Here is a 20,501-nt window from a genome sequence, read left to right on the forward strand (position 1 = left end):
GCTGCTGCTCCATCCATGGCCCTCGGAACAGGAGTGTCGAGGACGCAGTTAACTTGGGGCTGCACTACATCCTACAGCACCTAGACCGACTGGGCTCTTATGCGAGGGTCCTATTTGTCGACTTCAGTTCGGCATTCAACACAATCGTCCCCAGTATCCTGCAAGCCAAACTCCTCTCCATAGGGGTCCCAGAATCAACATGCGTCTGGATCGTCGACTTCCTGACAACAAGGAAACAGGTGGTGAAAGCAGTACAGATGGTGTAATGGTTAGCATTACTGCCTCACAGCACTGAGGTCACGGGTTCGATTCCCACCATGGCCCTAACTGTGTGCAGTTTGTATATTCTCCACGTGCTTGCGTGGGTTTCCTCCGGGTACTCCGGTTTCCTCCCACAATCCAAAAATATACTGGTAGTTTAATTGGATCCCAACAAAATGAACCCTAACGTGAATGTGTGTGCGTGTACATGTGGTAGGAATGTAGATTGTAAGCTCCACTTGGGCAGGGACTGATGTGAATGTACAAATATTCTCTGTAAAGCGCTGCGGAATATGTGTGCACTATATAAATAACTGGTAATATTAAATAAATAAATAAAGCTGGGTCATTCACGTCTAGTGGGCGTACGATCAGCACGGGGGGCCCCTCAAGGATGTATCCTCTCCCCCCTGCTGCTCTCTCTATACCAACAACTGCACCTCGGGCGAGCAATCAGTAAAAATTCTAACATTTGCAGACGACACCACCGTCATCAGCTTAATCAAGGACGATGATGAATCTGCATACAGACGTGAAGTGTAATGGCTAATGCAGTGGTGCGGCAGGAACAGCCTTGACCTAAATCCCCTCAAAACAGTTGAGATGGTGGTGGACTTCAGAAGGAAACCCAATGCCATGCAACCACTCATAATAGCAGACAGTGTGGTTTTGTGGGTCGACTCCTTCAAATTCCTAGGGTCAAAAATTTCCTGAGATCTCAAATGGGGACCCAACATAATCACTGTCGTAAAGAAGGCCCAGCAACGGATGTTCTTTCTGAGGCAACTCTGGAAATTCAACATCCCGCAGAAGCTGCTGCTCATCTTCTACACAGCGATCGTAGAATTGGTCCTGTGTTCCTCGATCACAGTCTGGTATGGAGCTGCCAATGAGAGTGACAGATGAAGGCTGCAAAGGGGGGTGAGGACAGCTGAAAAGATCGCTGGGGCTGAACTCGCTCCCGTCCAGGAATTATACCAGTCAAGGGTCAGGAAGCGAGCAGAGAAAATCGTGGCAGATATGCAGCACCCAGGTCACAAACTGTTTGAACCGCTTCTATCAGGCAGGCGCTACAGGTCCATTCCCGCGAAGTCAACCAGATCCATTAAAAGCTTCTTCCCACTAGTTGTCCACCAGCTGACCAATATATTAAAAGTCTAACATGTATAATATGTCGACTACTGTATTTCGAGTCTATTGTACAGTTGCAATGTGCAGTATGAACGCATACATGTAATGTATGGTACGTTTTTCCCCCCTCTTATGCTATGTTCTCTTACGTCCTAGAGGATGCTGGGGACTCCAAAAGGACCATGGGGTATAGACGGGATCCGCAGGAGCTTGGGCACACTGAAAAGACTTTGACTGGGTGTGAACTGGCTCCTCCCTCTATACCCCTCCTCCAGACCTCAGTTAGACTTTGTGCCCAGGAGTGATGGGACACACACTAGGGGAGCTCTCCTGAGTTTCTCTAGAAAAGACTTTGGTAGGTTTTTTATTTTCAGGGAGACCTGCTGGCTATAGGCTCCCTGCATCGTGGGACTGAGGGGAGAGAAGTCAGACCTAGTTCTACTTAGTTAAGGGCTCTGCTTCTTAGGCTACTGGACACCATTAGCTCCAGAGGGTTCGATCACTTGGTTCGCCTAGCTGCTTGTTCCCGGAGCCGCACCATCACCCCCCTCACAGAAGCCAGAAGAAAGAAGCCGGGTGAGTATGTGAAGAACCGAAGACATCAGACGGCAGAAGACTTCAGTAACGGGGTAGCAGCGCAGCATGCTCCCACACACTGCACCAACGGCACTTGCGGGTGCAGGGCGCTGGGGGGGGAGCGCCCTGGGCAGCATGTTACTGGGTCTTTTGAAGCTGGCAGAAGGCATTTTCGGTGCCCGGGCACCGTTTCCCGTACCCCCGCCAGCATTTCAATTTAAAATTTTAGCGGGTCTGAAGCGCGCCGGGAAGGGGCGGGGCTTAGCCGCACAGCTCACCAGCGCCATTTTCTCTCATCCACAGCCGCTGCATGAGACGCTGGCCCGGGACCTCCAAGCTCCAATTCAAGTAAAAGGGAGCAAATCGGGGGGGGGGGGGGGGCACAGATTTGGTGCATATCTATATATAGTAACAGCAGCGCTTTACACATATATCGTTTGGTGGGATATATGGGCGCTGGGGTGTGAGCTGGCATACTCCCTCTGTGTTGTCTCTATCCGTGCTTCCTTGTGGGTCTGTCCCCTAGCTGAGGCAGTGTGTGTGTGTCGGTACTACGTGTTGGCATGTCTGAAGCTGAGTGTTACTCCCCGGAGGAGGTTGCTGGGAGCGCAGATACGGGTCTGGAGATGGCTCTGTCTGCACAGCCGACACCTGATTTGCTTACAATGTTAAGTACTCTTAATACAAATGTGGCCTCATTGTCTAAACGATTGGATAAATCGGAGTCTCAAACAGAGAAAATCCATGGAGGATGCTTTGTCTCAGGTGCAGGCCCGGTCAGGGTCGCAAAAGCGTTCATTTACACAGATGGTAGATACGAATACCGACACGGATTCTGATTCCGATGTCGACTTCACTGAGGCTACTTTACACCCTAGGCTAGTTAAGAGTATTCAGTACATGATTGTGGCTATTAAAGATGTTTTACGTATCTCTGACGAACCTGCGGTGCAGGAAACAAGGATTTGCTTGTTTAAAGGGAAAAAACCTGAGGTGAAGTTTCCCCCCTCTCATGAAATGAATACTCTTTGTGAAAAGGCTTCAGAGTCGCCGGACAAGAGGTGGCAGATTCCCAAGAGAATTTTCATGGCATATCCTTTCCCCTCTGATGAAAAAATGGGAGTCGTCTCCGAATGTCGACAAAGCTCTATCCCGTTTGTCTAAGAAGGTGGCGTTTCCGTCCCCTGACACGGCTGCTCTCAAAGATCCGGCTGATCGCAAGCTGGAGACGTCTCTGAAGGCCATTTTCGCTAATACGGGTGCATTGCTCAGACCTGCTGTGGCGTCGGTTTGGGTGAGTAGTGCTATTGCTAAATGGGCTGATAATTTAGCTTCTGATATGGATACCCTTGATAAAGATAATGTTCTTTTGACTCTTGGTTATATCAAGGACGCTGCAGATTACCGGAAGGATGCGGCGAGGGATGTTGGCCTCTTGGGATCAAGAGCCAATGCCATGGCGGTCTCGGCCAGGAGGGCGCTGTGGATCCATCAATGGAATGCTGATGCCGACTCCAAGAAAGCTATGGAAGCTCTCCCCTTCAAAGGTAGTGTCTTGTTTGGTGACGGCTTGGCTGACCTGGTGTCTACCACGACTGCGGGTAAGTCATCTTTTCTTCCTTATGTTCCCACGCAGCAGAAAAAGGCACCCCATCAGCAGATGCAGTCCTTTCGTCCAAATAAATACAAGCGAGGAAAAGGTTCGTCCTTCCTCGCTTCAAAGGGTAGAGGACGGGGAAGAAAGTCGCCTGCAGTATCAGGCGCTCCGGACCAAAAGTCCTCCCCCGCCTCTACCAAGTCCACCGCATGACGCTGGGGCTCCCCTGGGGGAGGCCGGACTGGTGGGGGGGCGTCTGCGGATCTTCAGTCAGGTCTGGATTCACTCAGGCCTGGATCCTTGGGTCCTAGAAATGGTGTCTCAGGGATACAAGCTGGAGTTTCAGGCGATGCCCCCTCACCGCTTTTTCATTTCGGCCTTGCCAATATCTCTTCCGGACAGGGAGGTCGTGAAGGCAGCAATACAAAAGTTGTGTCAGCAGAGGGTCATTGTTCCCGTTCCCCCGTCCCAACGGGGGGAGGGGTTCTACTCGAGCCTCTTTGTTGTACCGAAGCCGGACGGTTCGGTCAGACCAATTCTGAACCTGAAATCCCTCAATCCTTACTTGAAAGTTTTCAAGTTCAAGATGGAATCACTTCGAGCTGTGATCTCCAGCCTAGAAGGGGGCGATTTTATGGCGTCAGTCGATATAAAGGATGCCTACTTACACGTCCCGATATATCCTCCGCATCAAGCTTTCCTCAGGTTTGCGATACAGGATTGTCATTACCAATTTCAGACGTTGCCGTTTGGGCTTTCCACGGCCCCGAGGATTTTCACCAAAGTCATGGCGGAAATGATGGTTCTCCTTCGCAAACAAGGGGTTACAATTATCCCGTACTTGGACGATCTCCTGATAAAGGCGAGGTCCAAGGAAAAATTGTTAAGAAGTGTGGAATTGTCTCTGTCGGTTCTGCGACAACACGGTTGGGTTCTAAATTTACCAAAGTCTCAGTTGACTCCGACCACTCGGCTGCTGTTTCTGGGCATGATTCTGGATACGGAGTTACAGAGAGTTTCTTCTGGAAGACAAAGCTCTGGAACTACAGACAATGGTCATGGAGCTTTTGAGGCCGACAAGTGTGTCGATTCATCAGTGTACCAGAGTTCTGGGGAAAAGGGTTGCGACGCACAAAGCTATTCCGTTTGGCAGGTTTCATGCCCGGGTGTTTCAGTGGGATCTGCTGAGCAAATGGTCCGGGTCTCACCAGCACATGCACCGGAAAATAAGTCTATCTTCCAGGGCCAGGATTTCTCTCCTGTGGTGGCTGCAAAGCTCTCACCTTCTAGGAGGGCGCTGATTCGGAATCCAGGACTGGGTCCTACTGACAACAGATGCAAGTCTCCGAGGCTGGGACGCAGTCACCCAGGGAAGAAATTTCCAGGGGAAATGGTCAAACCAGGAATCTTGTCTCCACATAAATGTCCTCGAGTTAAGAGCCATTTACAACGGCCTGCTACAAGCAAGAAGCCTTCTTCAGGGTCGACCTGTCCTGTTCCAGTCGGACAACATAACTCCGGTGGCGCATGTAAACCATCAAGGCGGCACAAGAAGCAGGGCGGCTATGGTGGAGGCCACAAGAATCCTTCGCTGGGCGGAACAGCACGTGAGCGCTCTGTCAGCAGTCTTCCTCCCGGGAGTGGACAACTGGGAAGCAGACTTCCTCAGCAGATACGATCTCCATCCGGGAGAGTGGGCTCTTCACCAAGAGGTATTTGCAGAAGTGACGAAGCATTGGGGAATTCCTCTGATAGACATGATGGCGTCTCGCCTCAACAAGAAGCTTCCGAGATATTGTTCCAGGTCAAGGGACCCTCAAGCCAGTGCAGTGGACGCCCTGGTGACTCCGTGGGTGTTTCAGTCGGTATGTGTGTTCCCTCCACTTCCTCTCATTCCAAAGGTGCTGGGAATCATACGACGAGCAAAGGTTCAGGCGATTCTCGTAGTTCCAGATTGGCCGTGCAGGGCCTGGTATCCGGATCTTCAGGAATTATTGGTGGAAGATCCTTGGCCGCTCCCTCTAAGAGAGGACCTGTTACTGCAGGGTCCATGAGTATTTCCGGACTTACCATGGCTGCGTTTGCCGGCATTGAAGTTGAGCGCCAAATTTTTGCTCGAAAAGGTATTCCTGGGGAGGTCATCCCCACTCTCCTTAAGGCGAGGAAGGAGGTTACGGCGAAACATTATCACCGTATTTGGAGAAGGTATGTTTCGTGGTGTGAGACCAAAACTGCTCCTGCGGAGGAGTTTCACTTGGGTCGGTTTCTCCATTTTTTGCAGGCAGGTGTCGATGCAGGCCTGAAATTGGGTTCCATCAAAGTGCAGATTTCGGCTTTATCTATTTTCTTTCAAAAGGAATTGGCCGTCCTTCCAGAGGTTCAGACTTTTGTGAAGGGAGTGCTGCATATCCATCCTCCATTTGTACCGCCTGTGGCGCCGTGGGATCTTGATGTGGTCTTGCAGTTTCTTATGTCTCCCTGCTTTGAACCTTTGCGTAAGGTTGAGTTAAAGTTTCTCACGTGGAAGGTAGTCATGCTTTTGGCTCTGGCGTCTGCCAGGCGAGTGTCAGAGTTGGCGGCCTTATCTCACAAGAGTCCATATTTGATCTTCCATTCGGATAGAGCAGAATTGAGGACTCGTCAACAATTTCTGCCGAAGGTGGTTTCTTCCTTTCACATTAACCAACCGATTGTGGTACCTGTGGCTACGGCTGCTGTGGCAGTTCCAAAGTCTCTTGATGTTGTAAGAGCTTTGAAGATTTACGTCGCCAGAACGGCTCTTGCCAGGAAAACTGAGGCTCTCTTTGTCCTGTATGCTTCCAACAAGATTGGAAATTCCTGCTTCTAAGCAGACTATTGCACTCTGGATTTGTAGTACGATTCAGCAAGTTCATTCTTCGGCTGGACTACCGTTGTCGAAGTCAGTAAAGGCCCATTCTACCAGAAAGGTGGGCTCGTCTTGGGCGGCTGCCCGAGGGGTCTCTGCACTTCAGCTTTGCCGAGCTGCTATTTGGTCGGGTTCAAACACCTTTGCTAAGTTTTTCAAGTTTAATACCCTGGCTGATGAGGACCTCATGTTTGCTCATTCGGTGCTGCAGAGTCGTCCGCACTCTCCCGCCCGTTCTGGAGCTTTGGTATAGACCCCATGGTCCTTTTGGAGTCCCCAGCATCCTCTAGGACGTAAGAGAAAATAGGATTTTAGTACCTACTGGTAAATCCTTTTCTCCTAGTCCGTAGAGGATGCTGGGCGCCCTTCCCAGTGCGGACTGTTACTTGCAGTGTATTATTGCTGGTTAAATTTGTTTACACGTGGGTTGTGTATTACTTGTGTTCAGCTTGTTGCTGTTGTTAATTCATGCTGTTATCTGGTTTCCTGATACTCCGGTTGTACGGTATGTTGTGGGGTGGGCTGGTAGGTTTTATCGCCCTTGGTTTAAACAAAAATATTTTCCTCTAAATGTCTGTCTCTCCTGGGCACAGTTCCTATAACTGAGGTCTGGAGGAGGGGCATAGAGGGAGGAGCCAGTTCACACCCAGTCAAAGTCTTTTCAGTGTGCCCAAGCTCCTGCGGATTCTGTCTATACCCCATGGTCATTTTGGAGTCCCCAGCATCCTCTACGGACTAGGAGAAAAGGATTTACCGGTAGGTACTAAAATCCTATTATTCCCCCTTCATGTTGCTGCTTGGCGACGCATTGTACTGCAAAAAATTCCTAGTGTACGTGAGTGCACCTGGCCAATAAAGCTGATTCTGATTCTTACCAGTACTCATATGCCATATGGACTTCAGTTCCAAATAGTAGATGCCTAGGTCAAGAGCTGTAGACAGAATTTTGTTAAACATTTGGGTCTCAGGGCTGGCAGCAAACAAATCATAGTGATAAGAATGGCTAAAGTCCAGGATATAAAACCCCCCAAAACAAAACAGATACACAGAACCTGGTCTGCAACAATGAGTATACTGTACCTCAGGAGCTTAGGTGAGTACACTGAAGCAGGATCTTACACCGGTGTAGGTAAACTGCTAGACAAGCTATTTAAACTTGCCTTAACCAATAGACTGAGTGCTGTCTCTTAAGTACAGTTCCAGTACACTTGGCGAGAGGTTGGTCTGGATAAGGGGAGAACACCAGTGGAATTTTCCTGAGAACAGGCACTACAGCCACAAACTGACACTAGCGTACAGTTCCATGTCATCTGTTTCCAAGTGACGAGACCATCCATAACTCCTAATAGTTAAGTAGTAGATAAGAAGGAAAATAATTGGTTATTGATTTGTTAAACCCCCAAAATGTGTGTCCACTTGGTCTGTATGTATGGTATCTATAAACAGTACTGCTCTGATTTTCTGTCCAGTGCCAAGCACCAAAAAGAATTAGGTTAGATCTGGTTAAATCTCACAATGTAAAATGATATATACGTTTAAAACTGAAATTCATCACTAAGTGTGTACGGAAATGTGTATTTCCATAATTGAAATCTCTAAATTCTTTAATTTTTTTTTTTTTTTTTTTTAAATTAACCTAGGCAAGCCATTATGTAAAATTAAAGGGAATGGAAAAACCACTGCTACAAATGAAAGGCCCAGTCTCCTACCTGAGGCAGTGCCAGCAACAGAGGTACATTATTATTATTATTATTATTATTATTATTATTATTATTATTATTATTATTATTATTATTAGGAATGCATACTATGCCTTGTGCTAGTATATTAATTATGATTTATTTGAATTTTTGTTAATTTAGTTAAAATTGATTTTGATGTATATAAACCAGTTATGATTATTGTTGAAAAACAATTACTAACAAATACACATACAGTAAATCACTTTTACTTGTGGCGAGAAATTTTAAATTGGCTTTTAGTTATACACCTTCATATGTTAATCATTTTCAGCAAAGACACTTAAGGACAAACAGATGTGTCCTCGCAGATCTTTTTTGCATTTGCACAAAACAGCCGTTTGCTGTTCGCCAGGTCCTGTGCTATACTGCTAGCGCCGGGCGTGATTTTTTTCTCTCTCTAGAATCCATAAGGGATATTGGGGAGACTTAGTATGATGGGGTAGAGACGGGGTCCAAAGGAGCCGGTGTACTGTAAATTTCTTCACTGGGTGTGCTGGCTCCTCCCCTCTATGCCCCCTCCCACAGGCAGTTTAGAAAAAAGTGCCCTCCGGAGAGGATGCACATATCTGCAGCTCCAGAGAGTTTTCTTTTATTATCTTTTCTGCTGCGGGGTACACTGAGCTCCACAAGGATTGGACAATGGGGTGTAGAGTAGGATCTTGATCCGAGGCACCAACAGGCTCAAAGCTTTGACTGTTCCCAGAATGCACAGCGCTGCCTCCTCTATAACCCCGCATCCCTGCACAGGAGCTCAGTTTTGTAAGTTGGTGCTGCAGTAAGCAGGCACTGAACAGAGGGGCTGCTCCAAGCAGCACTAAGAAAAGCTTTTTATGAGGTAAAAAGTGAAGACTTCAAGGGCAGCAGCGGTGGTAAATGTCTTGTGACATTCACTGCTGCAGCTCCAGCTCTCCCCAGCAGCGCTGTACACTCCCGAGCCCTGGTTGCCAGGTACCTACAGCGGAGGCTCCGGTTTTCTTCACGTTAGACACACACGGCTGGGGCTCTCCAGGATTGCTTGGCCGCGCTTCGGGAGGTGGTAAGTGGGTCCCGCTTGTGGGACCCGGTCTTTATCGCGATCCGGCGCGGTCAGTGGGAGGAGGGGCCGCGCGCGCTGGCGGTGGACACTGTGGATACAGGCGATCCCACTAGATCACCAGGGCATGGGCGCAGGTCAGGTTTTCTCTCTAAACCAATTCTTATATCGCCCACAGTACCCGGTGGTTTTGCCAGCAGAGGGGATAAGGCTTAGACCTGAAGCCCCTCCCCCAGCCCCAGGGCGCCATTTCTAGCAAGTGTTCCCGCCCTGGAGCTGCATATCTGTCTTTTCCTCACTCCCTGTCAGTGTCTGCGGCGCCATTATCCCTCAGCTCACTGTTCCTGGGATTGCTTGGGCAAATCCTCCTATGTAAAGCCGCCTGGTTGTCAGTGCTGTGACTTTACATGACACTTAAGTATTCTACCTGCCTTTTTTAGTCAGTGTTAGTAAGAAAGAGTGCATTTAGTCAGGGTTTTCTAGTACAATTACCCTGTGATATACATCCAGTTCTTACTGTGTACTGTTATATCATTTGTTATATAGCTGTGTAAGCTAGTCCAGTGCAGTATTATTGTCAGTAATAACCTCTGCATTGTACAAACTGTGACTATCTGTGTGTGCATTTGATAGCTGAGTGGTGTCCATTTCGTGTCTTTCACTCAACCTGCTATCCCTATATTCTATAACCTGAGGGGGCTTGGTGCGTCAGGTTTTATCTAATACAGGATTTTCACAGGGATATACTGTATTACGTACTTTTCTATGTGATTTAGTCACCATATCTCTCCTTTATCTCTGCTGGTGCTGACTACACTGCGCAGGGGTTTGGGTTTAGAGATATAGTGCTGCTGATAATTGTACTGTGTTACCTCATACTGCAAGTTATATCATGTCTGCTTCTGAGGGTAACGGTTCTGGGGCTGAACACACTGCCGGTGTTGCTGAAGCCACAGACCCATATGAGGAGAATATAGCAGCTGTGGGCTCTGGTTCTGGGGGCTCCTTGCCCCCCAGTGGGACTGTAGCAACGGAGGCACATACTGACCCACCGTGGGCCGCTTTTTCCACGCTTCTGCATACGCTAGTTCATAAACTAACACCCCCTATGGGACCCCCAATGCCGGTACAACCGTATGTGGTCCCTGCAGCTAACCGCCGTGGGCGGACGATTTATCTGCTCAGTTTTAGAAGTTGAACCAGTCCCTGACTACTAAACAGTCTGACCATCGCTCACCTAAGTCCAAGGGATCCTCTAAGCGAGCGCTTGTCTCCTCACAATCCACTGCTGTCACTGACACCTCTCTGATGAAGACGGCACGTATACTGACCCCACAGGTTCTGACTCCGATACGGCTGATGGGGAGGGTAGTTCACATGTGGATGTTCCTGATCTTTTGGAGGCTATTAAGTTAATTCTACAGATTACGGATGATCCCGAGCCATCCGTCCCTCCTAAGAAACCAGATAGGTTCAAGCGTCAGAAGGTGGTTAAACAAGTTTTACCTCACTTTGACCACCTAGTGGATATACGTCAGGAACCGTGGGAAAACCCGGGTACGAAGTTTGTGCCTTACAAGAAGATGCTGGCTCGCTATCCCCTCGCGCCAGAGCGGTCTAAGAATTGGGAAACGCCTCCTCCAGTGGACTCACATGTGGCCAGGATGGTGGTTTCCTCAGCTCTGCCTGTCACTACCGTCACGTCGCTAAAAGAGCCTACGGATAAGCGTGTGGAAGGTTGACTGAAAGCGATTTACACCCTCACGGGTGCTGCGCAAAGGCCCACTATTGCAGCTACATGGGCTGCCGAGGCTATTGAAGCGTGGGCCTTGGAGTTAGATACTAAAATCTCCTCTGACCATGGTAGACAATGCTTGTCATATATTGTCACAGCTTCTCGCTATATTAAAGAGGCGTCTTCGGATGCCGGTATCCTAGCAGCCAAGGCCTCTACTACGTCAGTCCTGGCTCGCAGGATATTGTGGCTGAGATCCTGGTCTGTGGATCTGGACTCTAGAAAAACCCTTGAGGTACTCCCTTTCAAGGGAGATATTCTGTTTGGGGAGGACTTAAATAAGATAGTGGCTGACTTGGCTACTGCCAAAACTGCCTGTCTACCAAATACCGCTCCTTTTGTGTCGAAGGCTAAAGGTACGTCCTTTCGTCCCTTTCACCCTTCAGGTAAAGCAAAAGGTCAGGCGTACCACAAGCAGGCCCGCACTTCCAAACCTGGTAAGCCGAAGCCGAAAAGAGCCTGGGCTGCCCGTCAGCCAGCTTCCAAGACCGATAAGCCTGCCGCATGACGGGGCGGGTCTTCCCCTGGGGGATCCCAGGGTGGGGGGCCGGCTTCTAGGGTATACCCAGGAATGGTTGAAGACAACTTCAGATGCCTGGGTACGGGAAGTCGTCACTCGAGGTTACGCCATAGCCTTCAAAAACTGACCCCCTCATCGATTTTGTCAGACAGACGTCCCGTTGGACCAGACAAAGGCAAACACTCTGCATTCGGTGGTACAGACCCTCCTGGATACAGGAGTTGTAGTACAGGTGCCTCTTGCTCAGAGGGGCCGGGGGTACTATTCTCCGCTGTTTCTAGTCCCGAAACCGAATGGGTCATCCCGGCCCATTCTCAACCTCAAGGCATTGAACAAGTTTGTGAAGGTTTCCAAGTTCCGTATGGAAACCCTTCGCTCTATAGTTCTGGCCTTGGAACCTGGGGACTACATGGTCTCCCTGGATATACAGGATGCTTACCTGCATATTCCTATAGCAGCGTCACATCAGCAATACCTGAGGTTCGCTATTGGCAACCTTCATTACCAGTTACGGCGTTACCTTTTGGTTTAACAACGGCTCCGCGAGTTTTTTCACCAAAGTGATGGCGGTGGTACTCCGCCGTCAAGGGGTCAGGATGCTGCTGTACCTGGACGACTTGTTAATCCTGGCAAATTCCACAGAACTTCTCCTGTGTTTTCTGGATATGACGGTCTGGTTTCTACAAGCCCACAGGTGGCTCATCAACTGGAAGAAACCCTCCCTGGTCCCTGCTCAGAGCATGGTGCACCTGGGAGCGCTATTGGACACTCACAACCAGCGTTTGTTCTTGTCTCAGGAGAAAGTCCTGAAGCTTCAGGACAAGATTCGTTGCTTCCTTTCTCGTCCGCAAGTGTCGATACATTCGGCGATGCAGGTGCTGGGCCTCATGGTCTCCGCATTCGACATGGTGGAGTATGCTCAATTCCATTCTCGCCCCCTCCAGAAGCTGATTCTAGCCAAGTGGGACAGCCTGCCTCACCGGATCAGGTCTCACATGATCTCATTGACTCCGGAGGTCCGTCTGTCGCTACTTTGGTGGCTCCGGGACCAACAGTTGTGCAGGGGCCGTCCCTTCTGGATATCCAACTGGGTCCTGTTGACGACAGATGCCAGTCTAAAAGGTTGGGGCGCGGTGTTGGAGCAACACTCCCTTCAGGGTCGGTGGACCAAGGAGGAATCTCTCCTCTCGATCAACGTTCTGGAATTGCGGGCGGTCTTCAATGCGTTGAACCAGGCCCAGCATTTAATTCAGAACCGTCCTGTTCAAATACAGTCGGACAACGCCACCATAGTGGCTTACATAAATCATCAAGGCGGCACTCGAAGCCGTTTGTCAATTAAGGAAGTCTCACGGATTCTACGTTGGGCGGAACGCCATGTACCGGCCATATCGGCAATATTCATTCCGGGAGTCCTGAATTGGGAAGCAAACTTTCTCAGTCGTCAGGACGTGCATGCCGGCGAGTGGAGCCTCCATCCAGAAGTGTTTCATCTCCTAGTGGAAAAGTGGGGTCTTCCAGATGTAGATCTTATGGCGTCTCGACGCAAGGAAAAGGGATCCTCACGCAGCATTCTTGGATGCGCTGGTGGTGCCGTGGAGGTTTCGGCTGCCGTACGTGTTCAATTCGGTGTCACTCCTGCCCAGGGTAATTCGGAAGTTCAAGCAAGAAAAAGGAAATCTGCTTCTCATAGCTCCGGCGTGGCCCAGACGGCTCTGGTTCTCAGACCTGCAAGGCCTATCATCAGAGCGTCCACTTCTGCTTCCACAACGCCCAGACCTCCTCGTTCAGGGCCCCTGTGTCTACCAGGACCTAGCCTGGCTGTCTTTGACGGCGTGGCTCTTGAAGCTTCCGTCTTGAGGGCTAAGGGTTTTTCTGAAGAGGTCATTAAAACTATGTTGCGGGCCCGGAAACTGGCTTCTGCTCGGATTTACTATAGGGTTTGGTGCGCATCTAATAATTATGACGCTTCCAAGTTTAGTACAGCCAAACTTTTGGCTTTTCTGCAGTGGGCCTAGATTTAGGCCTGCGTCTGGCCTCCCTCAAGGTTCATATTTCGGCCTTGTCGGTGTGGTTTCAGAGAAAAATTGTGACTTTACCTTATGTTCATACTTTCACTCAGGGTGTGTTGCGTATCCAACCTTCCTATGTCCCGCCTGTGGCTCCTTGGGACTTGTCGGTGGTTTTGGAGGCAGCTGACCTTAAGTGGCTTTCCCTTAAGGTGGTGTTCTTGCTGGCTATTGCCTCTGCTAGAAGAGTGTCGGATCTGGGTGCCTTGTCTTGTAGTTCCCCATATCTGATTTTTCACCGTGACCGGGCGGTTCTTAGGACTCGTCCCGGATATTTACCTAAGGTGGTTTCTTCGTTCCACCTTAATCAGGAGATTGTGGTTTCGGCCTTTGTCTCTCCTGATTTGTCTCCCAAAGAGTGGTCTTTGGATGTGGTACGGGCTCTCCGTATCTACGTGAAGAGAACTGCTTCTATTCGAAAATCTGATTCTCTCTTTGTTTTGTTTGGATTTCACAAACGTGGCTGGCCTGCTCACAAGCAGACCCTGGCCTGATGGATTAGAATGGTGATTGCACATGCTTATGTGAAGGCTGGTCTGTGAGCTCCTGCTCACATTACGGCCCATTCTACTCGGTCTGTTGGACCTTCTTGGGTGGCCCAACGTGGTGCGACCCTTGAACAATTGTGCAAGGCGGCTACGTGGTCCTCCAGGAACACGTTCATAAGGTTCTATGCCTTCGATACTGCCGCTTCCCAGGATGCTTCCTTTGGACGCCGGGTTCTTGTGCCTGCTACAGTGCGTCCCCTCCCATAAGGAACTGCTTTAGGACATCCCCAATGTCCAATCCTTGTGGAGCCCAGTGTACCCCGCAGCAGAAAACGAGATTTATGGTAAGAAATTACCTTTGTTAAATCTCTTTCTGCGAGGTACACTGGGCTCCACAAGGCGCCCACCCTGACGCACTTAGCTTCTTTAGGTTGGTATGGCATTAGCCGCTGACACTTCTCCTGTCGTGAGAGTGTGGTGTATGTGGCTACTAACCGTTGTCGTCTTTTTTCCTGCTACTGCATTGGGCTGGTTAACTAAAAACTGAGCTCCTGTGCAGGGAGGCGGGGTTATAGAGGAGGCGGCGGTCTGCATTCTGGGAACAGTCAAAGCTTTGAGCCTGTTGGTGCCTCGGATCAAGATCCTACTCTACACCCCATTGTCCAATCCTTGTGGAGCCCAGTGTACAGTACCTCGCAGAAAGAGATTTAACAAAGGTAAGTTCTTACCATAAATCTCGTTATTATTTTCGGTACGCTGTTTGGGCAACAGCATACCTGCAGTTGTGTGATGTTTTTAAGCATAATAGGAGACATTGGGTGGGTGGGGGGGGAAGGCGGAGCTACCTCAGAGCAGTACCAGAGGCATTTTGCGCCTTCCTCTGCATAATACAGCAGCAAACAGCACACATAGCGCTTCCTGACACCTCAGACACGCCGGAAAACTGGTACAGGGTGTAGCAAAGGGGGAGAGCCGCTATTGTACACAATCTCTGTCCTATATAGGACAGAAATCATTAGTTTTCACTGTTATAGTTAGCTGACAGCCTCACTGGGACTGTGCAGCTAGGGTGTCTTTCTCTGTGTGTCTCCTCTCACATACAGTAGGCGCAGGCTTGACCAATATACTGTCTGTGTGTATGTTATTGTGATTACTGTAAACATGGGTAAACACAAACTCTGTAGTGTATGCCACACTAGATTCTCTCCCTTATCTACTGATTCTGTTTCATGTGAACAATGCAGCCAATCTTTACAAATCAGTGAAGGGGCTGGGGGCGAGGGTCCAGAGCCCTCCTAGATAGGGGCTCTTAAAACTGTGATGTGTGATATGTTATCACAACTCACTGCTAATGTTCAGAAAACTCAGCTACTACAACAGGCTGTTGCAGACTTAGCTGCTAGGATAGATGTTACTCAGCCCTCCACCTCTCATGCAGGTCCACAGAAGTGTGGTTTGCCTGCCCTACTCTCTGATTCAGATGAGGATATACAGGAGGATGGGGAGGACTTAGATCCCATTAGTAGGGATTCTGATTCTACTCAGGGTATTGAACCCCTCATTCTGGCTATACAAGTTAAAGCTCCCTCTAGAGGACGCTGCGTTACAGCAGTCTTTTTTTCTTTACACAAAACAAGCCTAATGTCACTTCCCTGATTCTGCAAAGTAAGATGACCTATTCAAGTTGGCCTGGAAAAGCCAGACAAAAAATTCCAAGTCTCAAAAAAGTTTTTGCGCACGTTCCCATTTGCTCCTGAAGGCAGGAAATTCTGGAAAGAACTCCCAGGGGTTGATGTATCAGTCTCTCGACTGTCCAAAAAGGCGGTGCTGCCTGCCCCGGGCTCCTTTACAATGAAGGATCCTGGGGACAGAAAGATAGAGACTACACTCAAATCTATTTACATGGCAGCAGGTGTCTTGCAGAGGCCGGTTATGGCAGGTTGCTGGATGACCCATGCCATTCATACATGGGTTACTCAAATTCAGGGGAGCCTCTCTGGGGATATGCCTCTGGTCACTATGGTGACTCTCCTCAAGCACATTTAAGACACTACACACGTCCTGTGTGACTCGCTTACGGAGATGGGGAATATTAATGCTAGGACTCCTGCCATGGCAGTGTTGGCACGCAGGGCTTTGTGGTTGAGTCAGTGGATAACGTGGAATTCCTCCCCTTTTCTGGGGAATGGCTCTTTGGAAATCCACATATCCAAGCTCCCCAAAGTCACGGCTGGGAAATCCGCGTTTCACCCCTCCGTGGCTCCGCCGGCTAGGCGTTTCTACCTGGGGCCGTCTGTGCAGTCCTTTCAGTCTAACAGATTTGGATCTAGGGCCAGAGGTGCCTCCAATGCGCATAGAATCACCAGAGGTAAGTCAAAAAGGCCTGCCACCACCGGTTCTCAGGAACAGAGCACCAGTTCTGCTTCCACTAAGTCCTCAGCATGACGGTGCCCACCCACCCTGAGGAGATCTCGAGGTGGGAGCCCAACTGCGTCACTTCATCCGCATCTGGGAAAGCTCCTGCCAGGATACCTGGGTAAGGGACCTCATTTCTCAGGGCTACAAGCTGGAGTTCGACGGTGCTCCTCCACAACGATTTTTCAAATCAAGCTTACCAGCTTTGGAGGATATGCAAGTTACAGTGCAACAGGCCATCCGAAAGTTGGTCCAGTCCAACATCATTATTCCAGTACCAAGACCACAATGAGGCAAGGGTTATTTCTCCAACCTGTTTGTGGTACCAAAGCCGGACGGCTCTGTACGCCCTATTTTGAATCTAAAATCCTTGAATCCTTACCGAAAGGTTTTCAAGTTCAAAATGGAATCCCTGAGGGCAGTGTTTGCAGGTCTGGAAGAACAGGAATTCCTGGTTTCCCTGGATATCAAGGACGCCTACCTTCATATTCCAATTTGGCCACCTCATCAGGCTTATCTGAGGTTTGCCCTACTGGACGATCACTACCAGTTCCAGGCACTACCCTTTGGCCTGTCCACAGCTCCGAGGGTATTCACGGAGGTGATGGCGGAGATGATATTCCAACTCCGGGTCCAGGGGGTCAATGTTGTCCCTTACCTGGACGATCTTCTGATAAAAGCAAGATCCAGGGAGCTTTTATTGCTCCATACTGACCACACTATCCAACATCTGTCACGCCATGGGTGGATTCTCAATCTACAGAAGTCTCACCTGGAGCCGACTCAACGGCTCCTGTTCTTGGGAATGTTACTGGATACGGGGGCCCAGAAAGTGTTCCTCCCGGAGGACAAGGCGAGAACACTTCAGGAGATGGTCTGCATGGTGCTCCGACCTGCTCGTGTATCCATTCATCTTTGCATCAGATTGTTGGGGAAGATGGTCGCCTCCTACGAGGCGATCCGATATGGGAGGTTCCATGCCAGAACATTTTAATTGGATCTCCTGAGCAAGTGGTGCGGATCACATCTACACATGCACCGGATGATTCGGCTGTCACCTCAGGCCAGGATTTCCCTCCTGTGGTGGCTGCAGTCCTCCGATCTCCTGGAAGGCCGTAGTTTCGGGATTCAGGATTGGACCCTCCTTGCGACGGATGCAAGTCTGCGAGGATGGGGTGCTGTTACCCAAGGGGCGCAGTTCCTGGGCAGGTGGTCAGCCCATAAAGCCCTCCTTCCGATCAACATTCTTGAAATTCGGGCGATCTGCTTCAGGCCTCTCCTCTGCTCACGAATCTCGCGATACAGGTTCTGCAGTGGCGTACATCAATCGGCAAGGAGGGACAAAAAGCAGAGCCTGCATGCGAGATGTGTCAAAGATACTCCTCTGGGCAGAAAGAAATGCAGGAGCAATGTCGGCAATCTTCATTCCGGGTGTAGACAACTGAGAAGCGGACTTCCTCAAGTCGTCATGACCTCCACCCAGGAGAGTGGGGACTCCACCATCAGGTGTTCCAACAGATCGTCCACCGGTGGGACTGCCCGCAGATAGACATGATGGCTTCTCGTCTCAACAAGAAGCTTCACTGGTATTGCTCTCGAACCAGGGACATTCGGGCGAGGGCAGTGGATGCGCTGACGTCACCTTGGCCTTACCGGATGGTCTACCCGTTTCCTCCGATTCCGTTGCTCCCAAGGGTGCTCAAGCAAATCCGAAATCAAGGTGCCCCGGATTGGCCTCTGAGGGCGTGGTACGCGGATCTTCTGGACATGGTACGCGGATCTTCTGGACATGTCCGTCGAAGACCCTTGGCCTCTACCACTAAGAAGCGATCTTCTTCAACAAAGACCGTTCGTCTACCCGGACTTACGGCGACTTCGTTTGACGGCAAGGAGGTTGAGCGGAACATCCTAACTCACAAGGGCCTTTCCAAAAAGGTTATTACAACCATGGTTCAGGCCAGGAAACCTGTGACATCAAAACACTATCATCATATCTGGAGAATATATGTCTCTTGGTGCGGGGAACGCACGTATCCACCTGCAGAGTTCCACTTGGGACGTTTCTTACATTTCCTGCAGGTTGGTGTGGATAAGGGCTTGCGTCTGGGTTCCATTTAAGTCCAGATTTCAGCCCTCTCCATTTTCTTCCAGAAGAAATTGGCAGTGTTGCCAGATGTTCAGACCTTCTTGCAAGGGGTACTCCACATACAACCTCCTTTTGTGCCACCTACGGCACCCTGGAATTTGAATGTGGTGTTGTGATTTCTACAGTCCTTCTGGTTTGAACCTCTGATGAGGATAGAAGACAAGTACCTCATGTGGAAGATGGTGATGTTACTGGCCCTGGCTTCTGCTAGGCGTGTATCAGAATTGGGGGCTTTATCGTCTAAAAGTCCATACTTGGTCTTTTACGAGGACAGAGTGGAGCTCTGGACTAGGCAGCAGTTCCAGCCGAAGGTTGTCTCTGCGTTTCACCTGAATCAACCTGTTGTGGTTCCGTCCAGTTCTGACGCTTCTGCTCCTCCGGAGGCATTGGATGCTGTGCGAACATTGAAGATCTATGTCAAGCGAACGGCTCAGATCAGAAAGACGGATTCCTTGTTCGTGCTCTATGATGTTGTCCTGCTTCGAAGCAGTCCATTGCTCGTTAGCTTAGGCTTACTATCCAACAGGCTTATGTGTCGACAGCCTTACCTGTTCCTAGGTATCTAAAAGCCCACTCTACAAGATCTGTGGGCTCTTCCTGGGTGGCTGCCCGAGGAGTCTCGGCCTTGCAACTATGCCGAGCTGCTACCTCGTCGGGGTAGAACACCTTTGTCAAGTTCTACAAGTTTGATACCCTGGCCAAAGAGGATACTCAGTTTAAGCAGGCGGTGCTGCAGCAGTCTCCGCACATTCCCACCCGTTCTGGAAGCTTTGGAACGTCCCCATTGTACTAAGTCTCCCCAATATCCCTTATGGATGCTAGAGAAAATAGGATTTTAAATACCTACCGGTAAATCCTTTTCTCGTAGTCCATAAGGGATATTGGGCGCCCGCCTCAGTGCGTTGACTTTTCTGCAGGTTCTCTGTTATGTGGTTACCTGTTCAGCTGTTGCTGTTATTGTTACCAGCCTTTGCTGGTTGTTTTTCTGTTCAAGATGTGCTGGTCCTAAATCTCACCACTCTTTGTTATCATGTCCCTTCTCTCATATATGTCCTTTCTCCTTCGGGCACTGTTTTACCTATAACTGCCTGTGGGAGGGAGCATAGAGGGGAGGAGAATGCACACCCAGTGAAGAAATTTAAAGTGCACCTGCTCCTTTGGACCCCATCTATACCCCCATCGTACGAAGTCTCCCCAATATCCCTTATGGACTACGAGAAAAGGATTTATTGTTAGGTAATTAAAATCCTATTTTTATTTTTTTTTGCTAAAATTGCTTCTTGATTTAAATGTGATGTCAATAGGACATGCCAGGGTCTGTGCTGATTAATTTGACATATGACACTTGTATATCTATATATAAGTGTGTACCCAGCTTAAATCAGGCCAGTTTTTGGATTTTGAGCTAAGGAACTGACAACACAAAGTTGCTGCCTACACACTAAGAATAGTAGAAACAGCTGGAGTTGATATTTTTCAAATCGTAATCCCTAGAAACATGGTCGCTGTGACCAGTACATGGTGTTCTCACGGTAGAATCCAACCACTATGCCAGTGCCCACAATAATTTTAGGTGTGTACACACGGTGAGATAAATTTGTAATATTTTGACTATATACTATAGTCAAAATCTTAAGGAAAGTTAGTGCACATCTCAAGGTGTTAGGCAGCTTGCGATACCGATTCGATCCCGATGCGCACTCCCGCGGGGTCGGTATTGCAAAGCTAGATAGACTGTGCAGGCAAGTCAATGTTGACTGTCTAGTTTACTATCTAGTACAAAGTATAGTCAAAATTGGCACTTAGCCAAAATCGTACATAGACAAAATCGAAAGTACGGA

The 20,501-nt window shown here is 49.3% G+C and overlaps 1 protein-coding gene across 11 annotated transcripts in view; it reads left to right on the forward strand.

Moving 5' to 3' along the window:
* LOC134933186 (uncharacterized) overlaps positions 1-20,501 on the forward strand; it is a 495,026-nt gene that overhangs the window by 291,880 nt on the left and 182,645 nt on the right. For all 11 annotated transcript variants that reach the window (XM_063928206.1, XM_063928207.1, XM_063928204.1 and 8 more), the window contains one exon: positions 8,093-8,184. In XM_063928206.1, coding sequence (XP_063784276.1) covers positions 8,093-8,184 — 92 coding nt within the window. The remainder of the gene's footprint in view (positions 1-8,092; positions 8,185-20,501) is intronic.

This window comes from Pseudophryne corroboree, chromosome 6, assembly GCF_028390025.1.
Source record: "Pseudophryne corroboree isolate aPseCor3 chromosome 6, aPseCor3.hap2, whole genome shotgun sequence".
Taxonomy (NCBI): Eukaryota; Metazoa; Chordata; class Amphibia; order Anura; family Myobatrachidae; genus Pseudophryne; species Pseudophryne corroboree.